We start from the raw sequence: 22,339 nt of genomic DNA, 5'->3' as shown, positions 1-22,339 counted from the left end.
GGTGTCCCAAAGCTGCTCTGTTTGTCCCTGCTGGAGGAGGAATCTGTACCTATTTTTCTGCTCATGTCTCTGCTGTTTTCTCTCCCCACAGCCCTGTTCCTGACTATATAAAGTCAACTGTGGAAACTACAATGAAGATTCACCAGATGGAGAATGATGGTGATATACTGGCATTTTTAACTGGCCAGGTATAGACATAAACAATTTTTTTTTTTTTTTTTTTTTGCTTTATAGTGCTGTATTGTGAGCTTTGCAAAGCTGCCTCAGTCTCCTGAGGCTTTCCTTAGTTGTGCTTACTTTATTCTCAGTAAAGAGGACAAACATTTCTGTATTGATGGGAGCAAAATTAGGCCAGTCCCAAAGATGTGAAGACAATATATGGCCTGAATTTATCAAAGTTAGTGGTGGATGATAGTTTTTGTCATTTAATGCTGTACTTTCTCAGCCTTCTTAGTGAGTGGAATATTGTGTGGTTTGCTGGTGCAAGTCATACATACCCAGCTGTTAAATTGACAGTGAATCATCATTAATAGTTAAGAGAAATGGAATTTCCATTTGTTAGGCTTAACATCTGAAGTGTTTGACAGAAAAACAAATTGCTATGAGATCAAAATGTACTGGCCTCCTCTGCTCTATTTATGCTTGTCAGCTCACTTTGCAGCTGGGATGAGCAAATGGGAGGCAACTCATTTCTCCAGTGAGGAGCTACCTTGAAGAGCTTCAAGAACATCTTGTATATTTTCAAAAGCAATTTCTCCTCCCCTTTATTGATTTAACTTTGGAATAATGAATTTGGTATTTCATGAGGCAATGTTTGAACCTTTTGTTTTCTGTCTTGAAGAGTGAGATGCCACAGCTGAGATTAAACATAAAGTTGAGCAAGAGTTGTGAATGCTGTTCCTGTGCCATTCCTGATCCAGGCCCACTGCATTCTGCACTGCCAAAATATTTTGGCCTCCCATTTTGCTCTCACCAGTTGAGATAGACAGGAAAATGAACCTGCTTCCTCTTGAGCTTGGTTCAATCCTGCCCTGTGATTTTTGCTCATTTGTGGTATGACATTGACTCAAATAGCACAAACATGTATATAAAGCTTTATTATTACTAGCAATTTGTCTTAAGAATATTGCAGCATGGAGTGAGCTGGTCAAAGTCCTGGAGTTTGGACAATTACAATGATGTTATTTGGTGCAGTTTTTTATATCTAGGTGACAGGAATGTGCTGTTAAAGTGCATCCTCTCTCACTGTGTGCCCTGTGCTGCTCTGGCTGCAGGAGGAAGTGGAGACTGTTGTTTCCATGCTCATAGAGCAGGCTCGGGCCCTCGCTCGCAGCGGGATGAAGAAGCACCTCCGTGTTCTCCCCATGTACGCTGGGCTGCCTTCCCCTGAGCAGCTCAAAGTGTTTGAGAGGGTCCCTCACACTGTCAGGAAGGTGAGCTCTCCTGTCTGTCTCAATCTCCACCACCCAGAAGGGTGTCTGCAGCACACAGGGGGCATTTATCAGGCTCACGTCATGGGGCTATTGCAAATGCTGCTTTGAGGGAGGCTTTCTGCATCTCCCAGCAGTGCCTGTCAGCTTTCAAACTGGGAGCCAAGAACATGTTCCCTGGCTTCTCTTTTCATCTTTGATCACTCCTAGACACGTCAATTCCAACTCTCCTGTCTGCCTTATCAGCTCTGCAATTTTTAAGTGTCTTCATACAACTTTCTCTTCATTCAGTTGCAGCTTCTTACACTCTGAACTCCTCTGCTTTCACCTTTTCCTTTCTTTTTGTGATCTAAATGTCCATGGCTGTTTCCCACCAGTAGTGGAAAAACTAGTGACAGAGTGGGTATGTGCTGTATTTTCATCTGAAGAACAAATTCAAACTTACTTTTTAGTAGATTTTAGTGGAAAAAAAGCTTTGTTTTGACTTCTGTGAGTCTTGTTGGGACATTTAATGTCACAGAAGTATATAATTGGATGTGATTAGTGCTTTCTGCTTATGCAGAACCTGTGTTGGGGCTGAAATAAGCTGATAAAACTCCACCAAGGTGACATGTAATTCTTCTACCTGCTGGAGTTTGACAAGTGAAATTGTTCATCTGGCATTGAAGAACATTCCATATAAATACTTCTCTCCGAGATATGGGATTAGTCAGTTAACTTCCAAAATTTACTTTTAATTTCAGGTGAAATAAGCATTAGATTTCCCACTGTTGTCTGGGAACAATTATTTTTTAATATTTTAGATAAGTGAATCCCTGCAGGAATGCTGAATGGGGAACTCTTAATCAACTCTGTTCCCCTCCTATCCCCGACCTCCTTCCAGTGCACAAAGAACAGCTCAGTGTAACTGAGGAGCAGAAAGAAAATATTCTTTGTTTGCTACATAAGAACACTTGATTTATAGTCAGTTAATCTTTTTCTCTGCAAACGCTGCCAATGATTTTCTCTGCAAACACTGCCAAGCTCTTCCTTTATGAAGAGTGAATAAATTTGAATAAGAAAGTGATTGTGAAGCTGTGAGAACTGCTGTGCAAACTGGGCTTATTGCAAGCTGACAGCTCCTTCTGCTGCTTCTACTGTATCTTTTTTTGCTCCTGAGTATGTCCTGGGCCTGTCATGGCTGAGATGTCTCACTGGCTGCTTGTGGGAAACAGAAAAAGCAGAAAACCCTCCGAGCTGTAGATGTAGATGCAGGCCTAGAGACAGAAAGATGCAGGAACAAGGACATGCAATAACAAAACTGTGTTTCTGTGCTGTGTAGAGGTAGGCCTTAGCAAGAAGAAAAATATGTCAAGCAAGATAATAGGAAAGTTTAATAATGAAGCTCTGTGCTTTGTTTATAGAAACAAATAACACTTTATAGTGTAAAAAGTTTCTGAATAGCAAGAAATATGAAACAAGCACCTATTGTTAGATATAAGTTACATGTGTAGCTTTAATGATTGATTTCTGCAGATGTCTGTGAGCTCTTAACAAGTTGCTGTTGGTTAGAAAACTTTTAAAAGGCCTTGTAACAAAGAGAGCTTTGGCTGCTGTTGGCCAGACGTGAGCTGTTGCCATCTTTCAACTGTCTCACCCTCTAATGAGGCTGATGTTGCAATAAAAGCTCGAGGAACGTCTCCTGTCGCAGTATTGGACGCACAAAGGATGAGGCAGGCAGCAGAAAGTCAGGCAGGAAAACTCCCATCCTTTTATTTGGAAATATAAACCCAACAGCTGCCGTTTGGCTGATGGGGTCACTGAGACCGGGGAGCTCACGGGGTCCCCTCTGTGCCTGTCCCTGTGCCTGCAGGTGATCGTGGCCACCAACATCGCAGAGACCTCCATCACGGTGCACGGCATCTCGTTTGTCATCGACTGTGGCTTTGTGAAGCTGCGGGCCTACAACCCCAAGACGGCCATCGAGTGCCTGGTGGTAGTGCCGGTATCCAAGGCCTCCGCCAACCAGCGGGCGGGACGCGCCGGCCGTAGCCGCTCCGGGAAGTGCTACCGCCTCTACACAGGTCAGAGCTGCTGCCCCTCGGCCCCCTGCACTGGGGGGTGTCTGGAGTGGGGTCATGCTGTTTTGTACCACAACACAATCACAGAATGTGTAGGTTGGAAGAGACCTTCGAGATCATCGAGTCCAGCTCAGCCCTAACACCTCAACTAGATCATGGCATTGAGTGCCACATCCAGTCTTTTTTTAAACACATCCAGGTGGCTCCACCACCTCTCCAGGCAGGCCATTCTAGTATTTAATCACTCTTTCTGTGTAAAACTTCTTCCTGATATCCAGCCTATATTTCCCCTGACTCAGCCTGAGACTGTGTCCTCTTGTTTGTCAGTTGCTACCTGGCGAAATGACACAGACTCCGAGATATAGAAGGCTGAAAATGACTCCTTTATTTTTGGGATGTGTTTCCTTCTTACACTGTTTTACACAAACCAATTTGATTGGTGAAACAAAGGCAAACTTCTTCAATCACATTGGTCAGACCAGAGGGACATCAAGAAAAGGTCCCTCCTAGGAATGACATAGGTACAGTTACAAAAACATTTCTCCTGTTTACAGAAAATTCCTTGGGAAAAGAATTTCAGAAAACTAAAATACTTCAGGCATGGAACCAGGGCTACAGTGGGAGATTAAGGAGAAAAAGCTGTGTTTGTGTTCTTTCATCGAAAGAACAGAATTTCCCTTTGTTGTTCCTCGGGCTTGTTTAGAAATGCCTTGTTCTTATGTGTTGGGTGTTAGAAATGGAGTCTCTTTGTGAGTCAGAAGCACAATGGGACAGAGTCAGCAGCTGCAAACATGAAATATTAATGCAGCTCTTAAAGCTTATTGAGAAGTTTGTTCTTTAAGGATTTTGGTTTCTGAGCCGTTTCAGTTTGTAATACTTACCAGTATTAAAATACAATATTGTAATACTTACCAGTATTGCAATACTTACTGTCTTCTCTGACTGAAGTCTTCAGAGACCTTGCATTTAACAAAAAGGCTCTGGAGATCCTTTAGGTAACTCAGAGAAAACTTCGTGTCTCTTTTTTTCCTAGGAATAGCTGCCAACCCCAAATTCTTCCCTTGAATCACTGACCTTGGCAGTGCACAGAAATTGCTGTTATAAATAAATCTATTGGCCACCTCACCCTGTCCAGAGAGCTGCAATCAAAGTGTGTGTTCTCAGCTGCCTAATGAGAAAAGGCTTTGCAGCGGAACACTCCCATTGCTGATGGGCTTCAGGTCCCCTCCAGTTTTACTGGAGCTCTGAGACATTGGAGATGAAGCGTTTTCCTTTCAAATGTGCTTGCCAGCAGTTGCCACGTTAAACTAAGCCATGATTTATGGTCTGAATTTATATGTATCCAGTAAGAATCAGGAGACAATATGTGCTACACAATATCCCAAGCTTACATAGCTTTTTGAGTGTTTTACTGGAGAAACCGTGACTACACTGAAGATATTTTTGTGTGCTCAAGAGCTGGTCTAGGGAGTGCTTTAAGAAGTGTTTTAAAGGAGAAAAAAAATAAGAAAGAAAAGAAGAAAGTGCGCAGAGTGAACAAGAGCAGAGAACCAGCACTATCTTTGTCCAAGGGAAGGTTTGAGATAGAAAAGGGTTCTGTAAAAATGAAAATAGTTTGGGTGAAACTAATATAGAATGTGCCTTTTTTTTACTGCAGAACAGTTGGTTAGTGGAAGGTTACAAAGGTTTTATCCTTACCTAGAGTACTTTTCCAGACTTGGACTTTATAGTGAATGTGATTTCAAAAAGGCATTGTTAAATAAATTGTTTTTCCATCCTTAATCTTTATTTAAAATATATATTTCAAACCTCCATTTGTTTGAGTAGTTACAAAAATAGTGTTCTTGTACTGAAAGCATGCTGCTTTGGAACTTCTCCATGTCTCTTTAAAAATGCTTTTTTTCTGTAGTATTGCACCCTGCCTTTTATTTTCTGACAAAAACATTAAACAGAAGAGAAACAAAACATTTCCAGATTTCTGTGAAGAATTTATAACATTTCAAATTGAAATGTGGGTGGGTGAACTACAGAATCAGCACTGTAGCCAAAACCATTGAATTTCTATTTAAATAAAAGTAATGTAAAATACAGTAATTGGAAAAAGATCATCTTTGGGTTAGAGATCATCTTTTAACACCTGTTCAGCATCCATATGTGATGATTTGAACTTGAAGTGGGTGTGATTCTGCCATGGTGACTGCACAGAGTGGGAGTTGAAGCTCAGTCCCCAGGTGTTTGTCTCTCCCCCCACAGAGGAGGACTTTGAGAAGCTGCCCAAGTCCACGGTGCCAGAGATGCAGCGCAGTAACCTGGCCCCTGTCATCCTGCAGCTCAAGGCTTTGGGCATCGACAACGTGCTCAGGTTCCCCTTCCTCTCGGTGAGTCCCAAAGCCTCTCACCTCTCCTTGGGCTGGGAGAGATCAGTGACAACCCACAGAATCATTCAGCATTGCCCTGCTGGTCTGGGAAGCTTTGTCCCCTTCAGGCAGCAAAGTGTGGTCCTGGGAACCCACAGTGCAAATAATGTGCGTGACCGCTTAGGGACAACCATTTGTATTCCAGAGTTTGATGGTAAAATTGTTGAGAAGTCAGGAAAGTCTTCAAAAGACAAACTGTGAGATTCTGTAGAATTGTAACTGCAGTCCCTTTGCACTGGATTTGTGAAGAAGGAAGGGTGTGAGAGCTCTTTCTTCATTTTGCAGCAGAGAGTAGGTAGTAAAGGATTTTGCAAAAGAGGAAGATCTATGAGCTCATGTTCTATGCTGATAACTTCAATCAATGCACATTTTGTCTTCACAGCCACCCCCTGCACAGTCAATGGTGCAAGCTTTAGAGTTGCTGTATGCTTTAGGAGGTGAGATTTTAATGTTTACTTTATTTGTAGCTACGTAACAGGAGTTGTGAAAATAAATTGTAATTTGTATTTGGTGATTGGATAGACAGTAATAAAATTTGCATATGAGAACTGTGCTCTGAGAAAGAAGGAGAAACACAGCTATGACTGATGGAAACGTTTTGTTGGTGGGTTTTTAGAGTGTGCTTCAATCTCTTCTGGATTTACTTTCTTTTCTTTTTGTTATTTCAGACAGGTAAGCAATCAAACAGCAGCAATAGAGTTTAAACTAGAATTTAACTATTTAAATTGGGTAAATGAGTATTTTATAGCTATCTTGTCTGTATTTTCTTGCAATTTCGTGGGAGCAAACCAGCTATTTGTCCTTGCTAGGAACAGCGCTCTGAGCTGATGAGGGTGTTTGTTGCCTGGCAGATCCTCTTTGTGTTCCTTCAGTCCTTAGAGAGTGGTATGAAGATAAAAATGGAGTTTGGACACTAATTAGGCCAGTAGAGGAGTCAGACACTAAATTCACCTACATCCACTTAGATAGTTGTTACATACCTAAGGCTTGATGTGGTGGTGTTTTATTTCATGTGACTGTGCCAGGAATGGAAAGATGTAACATTTGCAGTTATAAACAAAAATGTTGTGAGCAAAGGTTTCACTGTAATAACCCATAATTTATCAAGGCTGATAAGGTGCTGATTGCAGCTTTGTTGCTTTAAAAAGCATAGTGCGTCTATTGTAAATTTTCCTGTTAACACATTGCAGTCATTACGTGATCCTGCTGTGCGTGTGCTGGAACTCTGCCTGAGTTCTGAGTGAGTCAAATGTGATGCCTGAATTTGGGAGAGCTCAGCCCTGGAGGCTGTGCATGAAACCCCACAGAGTGTGATAGTTTTCAAACTGCCTCCTTGCTAGGATTTTGAAGGTTTGACTGACAAAAGTTACTGAGAGCTGATTTAATTATAAATTTTAAAATTAATTCCGGTCTGTTGTCTGCTCTGGATGCAGAATGGGCTGAAAGGCTACACCTGCTGTAGTGTAATGCTCTTCATGTTTGTGCTGTTGGTCCTGCAGCTGAGGCAAAGTTCAAACCCACAGCAAGTCAAACTGTCCTGATTCTATTAGCTGTGATTACAGGAAACAACCACTAATGAAAACCCCTGATCATCCCTAAAACCAGCACATTTTTTCCTGGATGAACTGCAACTCAGTGTCTCAAGGCAGTGTGTGTGATTCAGTGCGCAGCTTGCTGGCTTTTCATGCTTTGATGTGTTTGCTGCTTGCAAAAACTCTGCTCTAGTTTTAGTATTGAACCTGCCAGTTATGGACAAGTCAACAGATACACACAAACTGGTAATGAAAAGAAAAGATTAGTCTGACAGATCTTGAGAACATAATTCAAAGTATTTTTCTACTATTTAGCTACTTAAAAGAGTAAATTTTTTTAAATTCTGTTCTCTGTATTACTAATCACAGCTTGTTGTCCAATTCCTTGGAGTCTGAACAACACTGTTGGCATATGGTTTGGTTTTAGGTGGTTCTGTGAGGAGCAGGGACTTGGATTTGAGCCTTGTGGGTGGGTCCCTTCCAACTTGAGATAGTCTTTGATTCTAAGTGTGTTCGTTCTGGTTTCATTCATTATGCTGCTGTTGGATGTTTTTAACACTCAGATCACGCTGTAGTAATATGTTTTTATACACAGTTTTCAATCCCTTTTTGTGTGGTGAGTGGGATGTTTGCTGCCTAATTTTGTTTATAGGAAGAACTGTTATAGTGTTGAGTTTTTTTGACAGCTATTTAATCTTTTTGGATGCAACAAACTAAACAAAACAGAAACTTGATGTGAGGCCAAGCAATCAAAACTAAGTTCTGTTTGACTTCAGCTCCTTGTTTGTAGCTAATTCAGAGCTGACAATGTTTGCTCCATAACGTAAACACGAGGCAGCATAAAGGAGATTGTGTAAGTTTTGGAAGCTTCCAGAGGTTTGTGGCTGTTTTTAGACCACTCACAGATGCTGTGCTGTAACTTGTGGCAGTGTACTCTCTTTTTCTTCTCATGGAGCTGTAACTCTGCTTGGCCAGGGTTTTGCCCTGTGCTGGTTCGGTTCCATCTCACCAAGGAGGATTTCATTTAAGGCACTTGGCTCTTGGCAACCTCTGCAAGCTTGGAACAAGGACCTTCACAGTGGCTCAGGAACGTGTTGCAAGGATGAATTCACAGCCAAAACCACCTTAGGGGAATGGAGAGGAAAGTTCAATAAACTCACTGATTAGCTGGGTGATGTTTTGGCAGTAGTGTTCTGCTCGTGTAGCTTCAAAGAGCTCTTATTCTCTTGGCTGCACAGCTTGGTAGCAGAGCAGAGAAGTGCTGATCTTGGTGTTTCAGATGGAAAGAAATGTGTGTGCATGTGTGCGATACATGGATTCACTCTTCAGTTTTTGTGAAGTTTAAGGTGAAGTTAAGTTTTAGGTGGCTTATTACGAAGATATTATATAAGGTGCAGAGGTGAAGCTGCCCAAACATTTGCAGGTGCAGTGAGGATTAAATTCCTCTTGTGCAAGTAGGAACATGAATTTTGTCACTGGCATTGCAGTCACATGCAAAAAGGCAGTTTGGGGTCAGGCCCCTGTTGTGGCAGCGTGGTGCCAACTCCAGCTGCTCCTAAGGCTGAGATAGTTGTGTTGAATAAACACATCACTGTTTGTAGAAGGATTATTTTTACAGTGGTGCAAAACTGATTACATCAGGAGTATCTCTCCTCAGCCTTTTCCTTTGATGCCCTTTTGAGAGTCTGAGTTGTCAGTTGGAGTTTATTTGTTTTAAGCATAATTTAAGAGGTAAATAAGCAGGTAAAAAGTGGCTTTATTTTTAGCATTATTTCAGGTCTTTGTTGAAGATCTGTTTGTGAGTTGTCACCTATCAGAAACAGCCACTCTACCTAAGTTTAAAAAGGATAGTTTTAATCCCTCAGCCTGTCACACACTAGTGCTTGTTACTTGAAACATTTTAGTGCCATTATTCTTATGGTACTTGAATAATCTCTCCTGGGCAGGTTTAATTAAAATCTTTGTAATATCTTTTTCTAAGATCTTTAATTTCCTGTATATACGTGGATTCAGTGGTTGGTTCCAAGATTATTTAAAGGAAACCTTCACCTATTCCAAACTAGTATCCATTGCAGGCTATATTCAAACTTATTACTACAAGTGCACAACCCATATATAGATCATGCAAAATTGTATTGACATTTGTTGGATGCAGCAGCAGCCAAAAGGTTTTGGCTTGATGCAGCTGTAGAAAGTGGTGCATAAATATATGGAAATTTCTCCTTTTTCCTACTTAGGAATGCAGTTGTCTTTCTGTAGATGGAAACCTATCTAAGCTATTAGTTGTGGTAGAACTTAAACTTCTCATATGGTATTAGTCAAATGAAAGCTATCATACCTAATTTTTGCAAGTGCTGTGACTTTGTGTTTAAATAGATTAGTTCACCATTGCACCAAAGCTGCCTTTGGTACCTGTTTCTGAGGAAAACACTGTGACATTATGTGAAAGGCCTGGTAGGTTTTGTTGGACAGTGCAGGGGTGTGTGAGTGAATTACTGCATTGTCATGAGTTGATAGCATATCAAATGATAAAATAACCACTGACTGGAGGGATCTGTGAGTTCAGATATGCTGACATGACTTACAGGAGATCTCATTCCTTGACCTGATTTGTGGTTTTGCTTTTCTCTGTGAAACAGAGCTGCAGTGCAGCTGTGACTGTGCTACCAGCAAACAGTCTGACAAACAATGTGTTTAGATAATGAGCCATGGTTGTGTTTCCTCAGGTCACTTTGCTGTGGTTGGTTATGCAACCTGCAGTGCTCCAAAGTCCTGTAATTGTGCTCTCACTCACCCTGCTTGTGTAGCCTTTCCCTTGCGCTTTACCGCTTCATACCTCATGCAACTTGAAGTTTTCTCTTTCAATTTTGACTCTTTGCTGCCTTTCATAGCATGCTTTTTGTCTTATTATTGTTCCCTGTGTATTGTATTTTTTAATTCTATGTCCTCTTGCAAAGGAAAGGCTTTTCCATTAAAATCTTTCCCTGAAACCTCAGCATAAAGCTCAGAGTTAGACTGTGAGCTGGTGCTTTTCATGGCTCACCCTTGCTGCAGGGCTTTGACTGGAGGGAGCCAAACCTCTAAAATGGTAAATGTTCAGGGTTGCTCAGGGAGAACTGGGCATCACAGATCGAGCTGTCAGGGCTCCCTCCTGTGCCATCTCCAGGGAAAAGGCTACAGCTGGAACATGACTGGCAGTTGAGTTGTTGGTACAGGAGGCAGACTAAACTGTAGAAAACCTTCCTCAGCTGTGCATCTCTTGTTTAGATAATAATAAATTCTTTTTCTCCATGACCTAAGTAGATGTGCTTAGAAAAATGACACCCTACTGTCAGCAGTGCTTCCTGTTTCTGCAATAATGCCTGTTCCATGTTTATCCTCATTTTCATTCTCATCTGCTTTACATCCCCATGAACAAAGATGTTAGTAAATATTTAAACAGGGATCAGAGGTCTAACAGCTAATATCCCCTTTGGCCATGGCACTGACTTGGACTGCAGGTTTTTTTAATTATTGACAGTAGCAGTGAAACTTGGTCAAAATTAAAAAACTTATGTGTTCAAATATTTTTGGATAAAAAAAAATCTGGTGACCCATGGGAGAGTAAATGTGTATCATGGATTGCCTCTAAACTTAGTGTTATATACATTCAGCAACTCTAAGGTGCATTTGCTATATTTTAGCTTGTAATTCTGCTCTTTAGTACAGTTTAAGTCTTAAAAGAAGCCTTGCTGTGCTATTTTGCCTGTGTCCCAGCTGCATTTCTTCATGTGCTGCAGGTTTGGATATGCACTGCCGATTAACAGAACCTCTTGGGATGAGAATAGCAGAGTTTCCTTTGAATCCTATGTTTGCAAAGATGCTTCTGGAATCAGGTAGGAGAAAAAAGATCAAAGTTTATTCACAGTCATGTAATTTTAATGTGTTGCTAGACAAGTGCTAAACTCAAACTATGGTTCATCTTGGTGTGGTCTGCAGTGAAAAGAATTGGTTAAAGTCTCTATTAAATAATTAGTCCTAAGACATTTCACAGCCTAATAAGTCTAACATTTGCCTCTTAAGTTTTCCACTGAACACATTCACTCTTATACTAAAAAAATCCAGGAGTTTATGTATTTTTGTTTTAAATACTATGAAAACATATTCTACTTTTTCATTTTATTCTCTGTGGGGGGAAGTTGAATGGAAGATTTCCTTTATTGAATTTTTCCATTTACTCTTCAGGAAATTTTGGCTGCTCCCAAGAGATTTTGACAATTGCTGCCATGATGCAGATTCAAAACATCTTTGTGATCCCTCCAAATCAAAAAAACCAGGCTGTAAGTTCAGTTGTGTCTCCTTTTCTGTTTGTTGGTTCCACATTTCTGGATTTTTGGCAAGTATTTTACTGGTGCCTATTACAGACTGCAACTCTGTGTGAAAATAAAATAAGGTCTGGAATTGTAGCTGTGTGTTGCAGGTAAAAGAAGAAACCAAATAACAGGGGAACTTTAGAGTGCTAAAAACCTCCCGAGGGCCAGAAACATGAAAGGTTATAAACCAGTATTGGTCAGTGTAAGGGTTTTCAAAAAAATCCCCCAAAACCTTGGCACACACCACTTCCTTTTGAGATGAACAGAACAGGAAGGATATAGCAAATTCTTAATAGGTAGCAGGAGCCTAATTTTAATGAATGGAGATTGTTTATCTCTTCATTTTTCTAATTTCGGTTTTAGAAGTGTTCCTGAGTATAGGGGGGTTAGTAAAGTGTTGCTGTTGCCCAGAGGAGCTGGAGTAAGAATTTTAACAGTCCCCAGGAAATACAGAGCTGAAGGGAACTGGGCATGTCAGACATGATTTCAGCAAAAATCAATCTGCCTATAAAATGATATTTTACTTGTTCTGCAGGCCAGGCAACACAGAAAATTTGCTGTGGAGGAAGGTGATCATCTGACCATGCTGAATGTTTATGAAGCTTTTGTCAAAGTAAGTCAGTCCAAGTGGATGTGGATTTGCAGGAATGGAAGGGAACTGGAGGTTCTCACTTCTGAATCTGGAAGTTCTGGATACAAAAAGTTCTCAAAGCTGAGGACTTGCCAAGCCTATCAAGTGATAATTCTACATTAAAAGACTCTCTGGTCACCATTTGCCACAGACCTTCCACAGTTCCTCTGAACAGGGAGTAAAAGACAATCTTGTTGTGGGTAGAGCATGGAAATCCAGTGGGTAGACAGCTGTGTTTTCAAGATGACAGGGGTTTTGTCTTGGGACTTGGGGAACACAAATGCCCAGATTTCCAATGAAATTAGTATTTTCTCATGATTTACTGATGATAATCTGTATTTAAATCTGGCAGTCTTTTTTCTGGTGTTAAGTTAAACTCATTGATGATCATACTGTGTTTTTCACTGACCTTTTGTCTTTACCCTGAGGTCTAACATCAACCTTAGTACTGCTCTGTAAGCTGAAGTTTATTTAATAGTTTTGAAATTGCTACGCCTATTTGGGAGAAGCATATTTTGCTGGTATAAAGCACTTCTGTAGTAAAATACTTGCATGCAGCAGTGCTGAATTGAAGCAGTATAACCACCCAAGTGTTTAAAGATGGCTGTTTTTTTCTCCAGCCACAAAGCAGCCAGGCAGGCACCGACTGAAATGTTGCCCTTCACATTTTGTATCTGTGTAATTCTCTTAGAAACAGTCAGATGCAAAAGCTCTTGGAGGGATTGTTGGTTTCTGGAGAAGCAGGTCTTTGCAGAGAGAAGACCAATGAAAACAGCACTGAAAAGGTTGTTTACATTTTGAGGTTGAAAACAGAAGAGTTTATCTCAAGAGAGATCTGAGAGAATTAAATGGAATGGCTAATGCTCTTTTTTCACCACATATGAAGAAATGAAGCACATCTGTTTGAAAATAGCCCATAGCATTTGATCTGCTGCTATTTACAAGTTGTTTGAGACATGTTTTTTAGTTATTAGTGCTACATACCCTTGTTAGTTGCTCTGTAAATAGGTAATTTTCAGGGAAAACCACAATAAATGTGTTGTAGGAGGCCAGAATTAAAACAGAACAAGGCAATCCAAAAGAGATTGGGTTTGCTTTGCTGATGGTATCTCATTGAGATTTTTTTTTCTCTTCTCCCTGTACAGCACAGCAAGAGCTCCCAGTGGTGCCAGGAACACTTTCTGAACTACAAAGGGCTTGTGAGAGCTTCTGTTGTAAGAGAGCAGCTGAAGAAACTTCTCGTCCGCTTTAAAGTGCCAAAGAAGTCCAGTGAAGGTGATATTTTTTTTAAGCTCTTGTCCAATACATAGTGAAGGTAGTTTCCAAACTGTCAGTCTGCTTCCTGCTTTTCTTGTACCCTTTGGAGTATTTTTATCCTGGCCTCAAAATAACTTTAATTTAGACCAGATTTTTTTTTCCTAAAAGTGGCTGCAGAAGAGCACTTTAGCCTATTTGTACAATTAAATTTTAGTCCAATCTTCATTAGCTGAGATTTCCAGCAAAAGTTACAACCACTGATTATCTATTTAATGGACAGATTTTCCAAAAGGCTCATAAATAGGTCACCCTGTTCCCTCTTTGTCTTTTCAAAAAAACCGTTTTTGTTCAAAGTGCTGTTTGGTCTTTGGAATGAGATTTCCAGCTGTGCTGTGTGTGCATGGGTGCCAGGACTGGTTCTTAGCACTTGTCTCTACCTGCTCTGAAAAATCAGCCTTCAATGCTCAGCTGTCACCCTGGGCTGCTTTAGGGGCTGGAACTCTTCATGGAGACACAGGTGGCAAGATTCATTTTTTAGGCAGCAGTTTTTGCTTTGCTGTGAAATTGAAGTCAAAAGGAATTGCAGGGTTCATCTGCTCTCCTGCCCTGGCTATCAAAGCCTGATGCACTCTGAAAAGTTGTTTGAGATGATTAAGTGGTATTTTAGGGATTTTTGCCCTTCCATTGACTCATCTTACAGAAAAATTCTTCTTTCCAGGTGATCCAGATCCTGTTTTGAGGTGCATAGTTTCTGGATTCTTTGCTAACGCAGCTAAGTTCCACTCCACAGGAGCTTACAGGTGATTATATACAGCTTCACTACAACTGGTGCTTGGTTGGAAAGCTCCTCTGATGAATAAATCTAAGTTTAATCAACAAGCAGATGTTTCTCCTAATTTGCAATTAGGAACATGTGGCAATCGATACACTAAATATTTAAAGTTCTGTATTTGCAAACTGCCTCAGTGTTTATCTCTTCTCTTTGGCAAATATAACTAAAATTATTGATAGTGGGAAGCTGCTACTAATAGTCATTAGATTGCTTAAAGTTAAGCAAGTCCAGTTGTAGTACAGTAGTTTTGTAGCACTCCCAGAGCACTGAGTAAAAGCCTGAAATACTACTTTTTCATTTAAGAGAGATAAAACTCTTTTAGGACATTAAATTATTGATTATTCCTTTGACCAGCATTTAAGCCTGGTTTCATCTGTTAATTAAATGCAAATCTTGTTAATTTACTCCAGCCCTTTCATTCTTGCTGTTTTTAAACATTCATACTGGGGCAGAAAGGAACCAAATGTTAAGCAATAAAGAGTCTGAAATAGTGTCTTGCTTTCAAGGACTATCCGTGATGACCACGAGCTTCACATCCACCCCAGCTCAGTGCTGTATGCAGAGAAACCTCCACGCTGGTAAGTTAGAGCTGCTTCTTCTCTGGGGATTTTTTAAGGGATTTGCAGCATCCAAATTGAATTGCGTCTCTCCATCAGTGCGGGAATATATGTAGAAGGTCATAGTTCCCACGGGGAGAATCCAAATGCCATTTCCTTTGCAACATTTTGTAGGGAGTATCGAAACAAATGGGGGAAATGTTTAACTGTCAGAGAGACCTGCAGAGGTTGGAAAGCAGAGCCAGGTGACCCTGTTTAGTGGGCATCACATCTTGCACTGCATATTGTTCTCCAGGTAGTCTATGTACCTAAACAGAGCTAGGGTTAATTTATTAAGCCTGTTAAGGAAATGCCCTGTCAAACGTGCTGCAGAAATGGCAATGGATTGCAAGGAAAGGGCTTACACATAAAATGCATGGTGTGAAAAGTTATGGCTGTCCAGCAGATCGAGGAAAGAACTGGCTGTACTTCCCATTAGTTGGGATGTGATCATTCCATTTGCAGGTCAAAGGTCCTCAGGTGTGTGTTGAACTCTCAGGTCAGCCTGATCAACCTGAAGTATTTGGATTTTCATCCTTCACTGCCTGCTGCTGAGACATGGAAGGATAAGCTTGGCCTGGTGTCATGGCATCCTGTCAAACATAACTTAGCAACCTAAATTTCAGTGCTACTGCAGCCTGGGCAACCATCCTCTATTGAGGGCTTCAGTTCTGTCTCTGCTACAGGTGTTTAAGAAATGTGTTTTCATTCTGGTTTGTTTTCCTCTGATTTATTTTTAGGTGTGTCAGTTGCCACGTCTCGGGACTCATTTGGCAAAGAGAATTTTGGACTCTTTCCTCTTTGCTTTTGAGAGCTAAATACCAATTAATGAGCAACCACAAACCTCAGGTGTTTGCAGCTCTGCTGTGTATAGAAGGCAGAGAGTGACTTAAGGATTTGGTAGCTGCCCCTTCAGTGCAAGGGTTTGCACCTCCTTGGGAAAGTGACCTTACCTGCCAAAGGTGATCTCAGAAATAGATTGCCCATGCTGGCAACCTGACCATGCTGGCAGTGGGGATGAGTCCACATCATTGGATGTTCCTAAATCTCTTCCCAGGAGATGTTCTGGCAGGAGTTAAAGCTGATTTCTTCCTCTGATGCTTATCTCACTTGTCTGCAGACTGGCGCCTGGGATGGTCATGCCGGGGTTTGTGCCCTCCTTGTTGTGGGTGCAGGGTTTTGGTGCTTTGGACATCTTCCCTTATCACGGAGTAATTAATATTCTGTCTTCCAAAACAGCAGCTGTGAGTCCCCCTTGACTCATTATTATAAGAAACAATATTTCATATATTCCTTGCACCCATATGATCTGGTAGTATGTGAGATAGTTTCCATGGCGTCTAAAGATTTTCTTAATGTGGAGAACTCTGACCAACTCTGAGAGAGAAAGAGGCTGAATTACAGCTTAAAGACTCTCTTGTCACTCTGTAAGTGCCACCTCTGGTAGCATGTATGCAAAACTGCCTAAATATGCTGTAAATCAGCTCTCCCTCATTGCCTGACAGCAAACACTATTCATTTTTGTCTCCTTTCTCCCAGGGTAGTGTACAATGAAGTCATCCAGACTGCTAAATACTACATGAGAGATGTGACAGCTGTTGAATCCTCCTGGCTCCTGGAGCTGGCACCTCACTTCTACCAGCAAGGAACGGTACGGAATCGGCATAAAGGCCAAACGGTACCAATGCTGCACCAGCAGCTCTTGTGTCTGAACTTTCTAAGGGTTTACGTTTTGGTCTAATGGGACAGAAATTAAGTTGGCTCTGTTCATTGTAGTGGATTTAATATAAGGGAAGGGGGTAATAAGTTGATGCATGAAATGTTTTTCCCTGTTGTCCAGCCAATGGATCTCAGAGTTACAGAATGAGATCCGTTTGCTGGTAAAGTTACGTTTACCATCATATCACTTTGGGAAGTGAAGCCTTCAGCCATTCTGCACTTCAGTACTTGGTAGCACTTCCTGAGCAGCACTCTAGGTAGGCAGTGGTCACACTTTGCATAATAATTTTAGGAGAGCCTTTGCATGGTTTGCAAATGTTTGTGAAAATCCTGAGACTTTTTTTTTTGAGCGTTAATTATGTTTATTACAGAAAAATCAGTTCTGATCTGTTCACATGTGAAAAGGCAAAGAACAGCTGCTGTTTGTGCAAACCTTTATTGCAAATTGCTATGTGTGATACAGATATCTTTTATTTTTAAGTATCTTTTAGTAGTTGTCACCAACCTTTATTGGTTGTCCCATGTGAATCTGTCAATCCAGACTTACTCACTGGTCACTCTGAGAACTGAATTGGTATAAAATATTATCTAAATGTCAGTTCACCTGGAGCTGTTGGTACCACATAGCCTATAAATACTGTATAGATTACCAGATTTGTCTTGTATTTGAATTTCCCATGGGACATTAATATCTAGTGAGCTTTATATTTTAAATTAATGAAATATTTCCAAAATCTGAGTGAAAAACTGCATTCGCATATCAGACCTATGAAAAAGGTGGTCTGTTTGACTTCTTGGAGAATCTGATGTTTGTTTTCTTTCAATTCCTTGGGGTTTTGTCAAAGTGGAGAATCCTGTGTTGCATGGAGCACCTTAGGACACCTCTGTGGTTATAGTTCCCAACAGTCTGTTCATGTGATTGACTTGGGAGAGGAGTTTTTTATGCTCATCTTGGATGATTCATCTCAATTATCCAGACAATTCCCATCTATAAATGGACTTACTAAGCTGAGTATTTTCTGCCTTTTTCCTGTAAGACATTTGACAAAGGCAGTGATGACCCCTGTGGGGCAGAGCCCTGAGCCTTCAGCTGCTGGGAGATGATCTGCAGACATGGTGTAAAAGGACATGGTTGTATCAAATCTGTTCCTGCAATGATTAGTCCTTTGACTCACATATTTACAGTTGTCACATAATTTACATTTAGCAGCCCACACCCACACAAAGTCCTGTTGTGACCTCTCCATGGCTGAAGTTGGGGATGAGGTTTTCCTTTAGGTAGATGGTAGCAAAGAGGACTTGTCTTGAATTGTGCTGCCTGCCTGACTGAGGGAACATGTTTTTCAGTGCTACTACTGCTGTAGATTTTCAATGAAATTACATCAAAAACCTAATTTTTACCATTGCCATCCTTCTGATTTGATCAGGTGAAGTCCGTTTGCACTATGACCTAATCATTGCTTTTATCCTAAAATAAATGGTAGCTCTCAAGGATGGTGCTGGTTTTGAGGAAAATTCTCTCTTCCAGCCTGCTCAGTTATCCATATCAGCCAAAAGTCTTGGGTGTCCTTATAAAATGTTTGAAAATTAGAAATATTTCTCTTGTATAAAACTTTGAGTCATAGGTGTGAAATTTGAATAAGTGAACTGTTGGAAATTACACAGGTTTAATGTTAATTTATAGATGTCCAGACCCTTTTTCTACTGAAGGATACATCTTTGTGCTAGAAGGGAAGGTTTTATTCCTTTGTCAAAGAGAAAACAGATTACCATTGAATAGGACTCTGTGTTAAAAAATGTTCTTCTATAGCTTGATCTTGCTCAGTTATTTCTCATTCCAAGTTTTGCAGAAGCCTTTTCATATTTCATTCCACATTTGTAGGTCTGTAAGGACACAGAGGTTCCAAAGATCCAGTGCAACTTCAGGATGAATACAGTTGTTAAAATCTTGTCCTTCACGTACATTCTCCTGGAGTTTTTTTGCAGATGAATTGTTGGGAGCACATCTTTCTGTGCTTTTTTACACCTGGAAAATCACTTCCAGTGGGAAATTGTTCATATGCTTGCAGCTAGTACAGAAGAATTAGAAGTTATTTTATTACAGAACAGAATATCACTTTGGGGTACATGTGGGTTTTTATTTATTTAAATAACTGGTTTATTTCAGTTGTGTCAGTAACAAGCAGAGCTTAGATGGGTACAGATATTTGTGTTAGAATTTATTTAAATTGTCATTAAGGATAGAATTGTGGTTGTAGCTGATTTTTTTTCTAATTTTGTTCTATCTGCTAAGCAGTTTTTTGTTCTTTTCTTTTCTTGCAGCATCTTTCCTTGAAAGCAAAAAGGGCTAAAGTAGATGACCACTGACATGACTTGAGTTGTTGTGATATCAGAAGCAGAACCTACCAGTGATTTCTAGCTGGCTACAGTCCATTCAGCAGTCAGTTCATTAGCAATTTGATCTTCCATCAACTTAAATGTTTAAATGCCTGCCAGGATCTGTAGGGGTTTATGCATGACCAGTACATTGTAAACATAGAGCTTGCATTGTGGACATTTTAATCTTTGCCTACTTGACCTCTGTTGTTAATCTGGGCATGTTGCTCCTTTTAAATAGGTAGAGAAAACAACTTAAAAAGTAAGAGGACATACAGGACCACAAAAAAAAAAAAAAATCTTAAACCTTCAAGAAAGAAACAGATTTCCTGGAGTGGTACTGCCTTATGAGCGTGGGGAGTAGGGTACCCTGCCTCTTGTCACCCAGAGCACTGTGACTTACACCGGCCAAACTGAGCCTGGCTCCTGCCAGCAGGAGCTCAGGGCAATCAGCTACCCCTGGAAATGCAAGGTGCTGCCATGGAAACACTGGTTTCCTGTTGGACCATCCCAAACTGGTGCAGCTTGTGCTCCCAAGCAGTAAAAGTGTCCTGCCCAAGGCTGAGCTGGCCCAGCTCTCTGTGCTGAGCAGTCCCTGGGGACTGACATCTCTGGGTTCTGCACAGGGGAGTTGCTCTTTGGGGAGGGGGAGAAAGAGCAGCTCAGTGTTCTTAAGATGGATTAATTTTCTGCTCAATCAGGGGACTAAAGATGTGTGTTCACAATCAATCAAGTTCACAGACAGAGCTTTTCTTTTCTTTTTTATCCTATGAGAGAAAAAATAAAAAAAATGTTCACCTTCTGCTGGTTGGAAATTCCAGTAAATTTCATCTGGGGAATATCATGGAACTCTGTTTTTTTAGCCAAGAAGGAAATGTTCTATACTTTCCTTTAAGGAACACAGTGCTTTATATTTCTTTTATTACAAATCTGTTCTTTACTGCTTGGGACTCATTTTCCTCTGTTACTGAGGAGAAGGATGCTCTGAACAGTTGCTGCTTTAATTGGGATTCCGTGGCTACTTTTCAATAAGGAATTATCCTTGTTTGTGTATTAACAAGATAGCTTGGATACATGTATTTATTTATTTCCATTTTCCATTTTTACGTATTGATATTTATTTTAGAAAGACATCACTTGAAAATTTTATTTTTGTAATTCAGCTGATTTGACGAATGTGTTTTTTGGCATATTAACCGTTTTATTTTCTTCTTAAAAAAAAAAAAAAAGGATGTAAATAGGCAAAAATTTCTATTGTTCTACATAGAGCAAATGCCTTCCTCATCACAGGACTGCCTTGAAAACTTTCTTGAGAGCTTCTTTACCTTGTCCCTTCCAAATACCTGCAGAGAGAACACGCTGTGCCACGTGCAGTGTGTGGTCTCCTCAGTGTGTGTGTCCTGACTGCCAGCACAAACACATGTACCAGTCTCCAGGAATGGCACCAGCAGCATGAAAACTCTGTCACCTTCCTCCTCGTTGACCCTGTGACCTTTGTATTTCTCTCTTAGACTGGAAGCTCCTCGGGGCAGGGACTGTCTCCTAGCCAGAGCTGAGAGCAGTGTTGGAACTCACTGAAAAGATTCAATTTGCAGGTTTTTTTCTCTTAAAGGATCGGAGAAAGAACTGAATGTGAAGAGTTGTCAATTGTCTGTGTTTCTCTGTCCTCTGGAAGTATTCTTAAGAAAAATAAAACTGTTGAATTGAGGAAGCTTGGGAATGCATCACTTCAGCCTGAGCAAGGCAGAATTTATTTAAATTGTGATTAAGGATATGATTTCTGGGTGGTTTCCCAGGGTGCTGGGTGAGTGTGTTGGGCTGAGCTGACAGTGGGTGGCAGTGGGCTGAGCTGCCAGCTCTGAGAATTTTGGGTGGCTTTGGAGACCTGTCTTGTCCAGATGTTCTTTTACCTGGCTGCACAGCTGAAAAATTTCTTCTAAGAATGGTTGTGATTCCCACTGAGGTCAGAACCCAGGGATGTGCAAGCTTTGTCACAGGCTGCAAACCATCATAGTTGTGTAAGAATGAGTGCAGTTGGTCTTTATAAACAAAAAAAAAGAGAAATTGAGACTTGTTTTTTTAGCAGTTTTACAAACCATTGACCTTACACTAGAGATGCAGGCTAAGAATAATTGTTATTAAGATGCAGACTAAGGTCAGTCTTAGAAAACATCAGGGGTGAGGATCCTTGGAAGGTGTTGGAAGACAAAAAACTTGAAGAAACCTTGAAAACCTCTTTATTTTGTAGAGCTTTGGCCTCCATCTCCCTGCTAGATTAGTAGAGAGCATTCTGCTTTAAATAGCTTTGTGTAAGGAGGTGGCTCACTGCCTTGGTGGTGGCTCTTGGCTGCATTAAGAGGCTCTTGTGGGGGAGGTTGGAGTCGTTTGAAGATGGTTGTCAGGAGCTGCAGAAACATTTAAGGATTTGAAACCTGGCTTTTAGAGAAGGAGGTTAAAATATCAGCCTGTTGAATCAAAATAGTGCTTGGGATAGAAGTCATTCCACTGCTGGCAAAGAGACAGATGTTTTCAAAGGTAAATTTACTACCCATTGACATCACAGATGACTGGGGTAAAAAAAGGTGCACTCCTCAAGCCCCTCAGAAAGTGCTGTCAGTGTTTCTACTCAGGACTTCAGTATTGTCAGCTCTAGAAGAAAACAAAGTTAAACTGGAATAAAGATTCAGCCAAGAAAATATTAATTGAAATACATTTCCCATCTTATGGATTAAAAGTCAATCTGATAAAGTAATGGGAAAACAGTCACAACCCTTTCTGGTTAATCTGAAGAAAGAGACAAGTAATTAAAAGTTGGAAGCCTTGGTTGTAGGGAAGGAGGTAGAGAAGAGAGCAGGGATGCAGAGAGCCTTTCAAAATCCCTTCTTTTGGGAGCATCAGTGTCATGGATAACTGTGCTCACCCCAGGATTCTGGTAATTATCACTGGGCTCAGGCAATTTTACTGAAAGCAGCTTGGAAACAGGTTTATTACTCTAATTTCATAATGTTTATTAAGTGATAATACAATCAACAATTGGCAAAAAAAGGCAACACCACAACTCGGTATTTAGAGTAAGTGACTCTCCTGGGGCTTGGAATAAACAAGTTACAAGATGAACGTAAGTAACTTGTGGAAAA

General features: G+C 40.6%; 1 protein-coding gene across 2 annotated transcripts in view; it reads left to right on the top strand.

Moving 5' to 3' along the window:
* The window catches only part of DHX35 (DEAH-box helicase 35), a 29,336-nt gene extending 8,427 nt beyond the window's left edge, over window positions 1-20,909 (top strand). Inside the window, exons 10-22 of one of the 2 annotated variants that reach the window (XM_066198841.1) lie at window positions 92-188; window positions 1,275-1,433; window positions 3,283-3,493; window positions 5,744-5,868; window positions 6,290-6,344; window positions 11,219-11,314; window positions 11,664-11,758; window positions 12,327-12,404; window positions 13,568-13,697; window positions 14,398-14,479; window positions 15,018-15,089; window positions 16,647-16,758; window positions 19,149-20,909. In XM_066198841.1, coding sequence (XP_066054938.1) covers window positions 92-188; window positions 1,275-1,433; window positions 3,283-3,493; window positions 5,744-5,868; window positions 6,290-6,344; window positions 11,219-11,314; window positions 11,664-11,758; window positions 12,327-12,404; window positions 13,568-13,697; window positions 14,398-14,479; window positions 15,018-15,089; window positions 16,647-16,758; window positions 19,149-19,193 — 1,357 coding nt within the window. In that variant the 3' untranslated portion in view covers window positions 19,194-20,909. Of the gene's footprint in view, window positions 1-91; window positions 189-1,274; window positions 1,434-3,282; window positions 3,494-5,743; window positions 5,869-6,289; window positions 6,345-11,218; window positions 11,315-11,663; window positions 11,759-12,326; window positions 12,405-13,567; window positions 13,698-14,397; window positions 14,480-15,017; window positions 15,090-16,646; window positions 16,786-19,148 lie in introns of both variants that reach the window. The other variant, XM_066198840.1, reaches the window with a different exon arrangement.
* The last annotated feature ends 1,430 nt before the right edge of the window (window positions 20,910-22,339 follow it).

The sequence above is a fragment of the Chamaea fasciata genome, unplaced genomic scaffold (assembly GCF_029207755.1).
Source record: "Chamaea fasciata isolate MVZ Bird 193981 ecotype frontalis unplaced genomic scaffold, bChaFas1.0.hap1 SCAF_17, whole genome shotgun sequence".
Lineage (NCBI taxonomy): Eukaryota > Metazoa > Chordata > Aves > Passeriformes > Sylviidae > Chamaea > Chamaea fasciata.
Note: the sequence above shows the minus strand (reverse complement) of the source record. Positions and strands in the feature narration are given on the sequence as shown.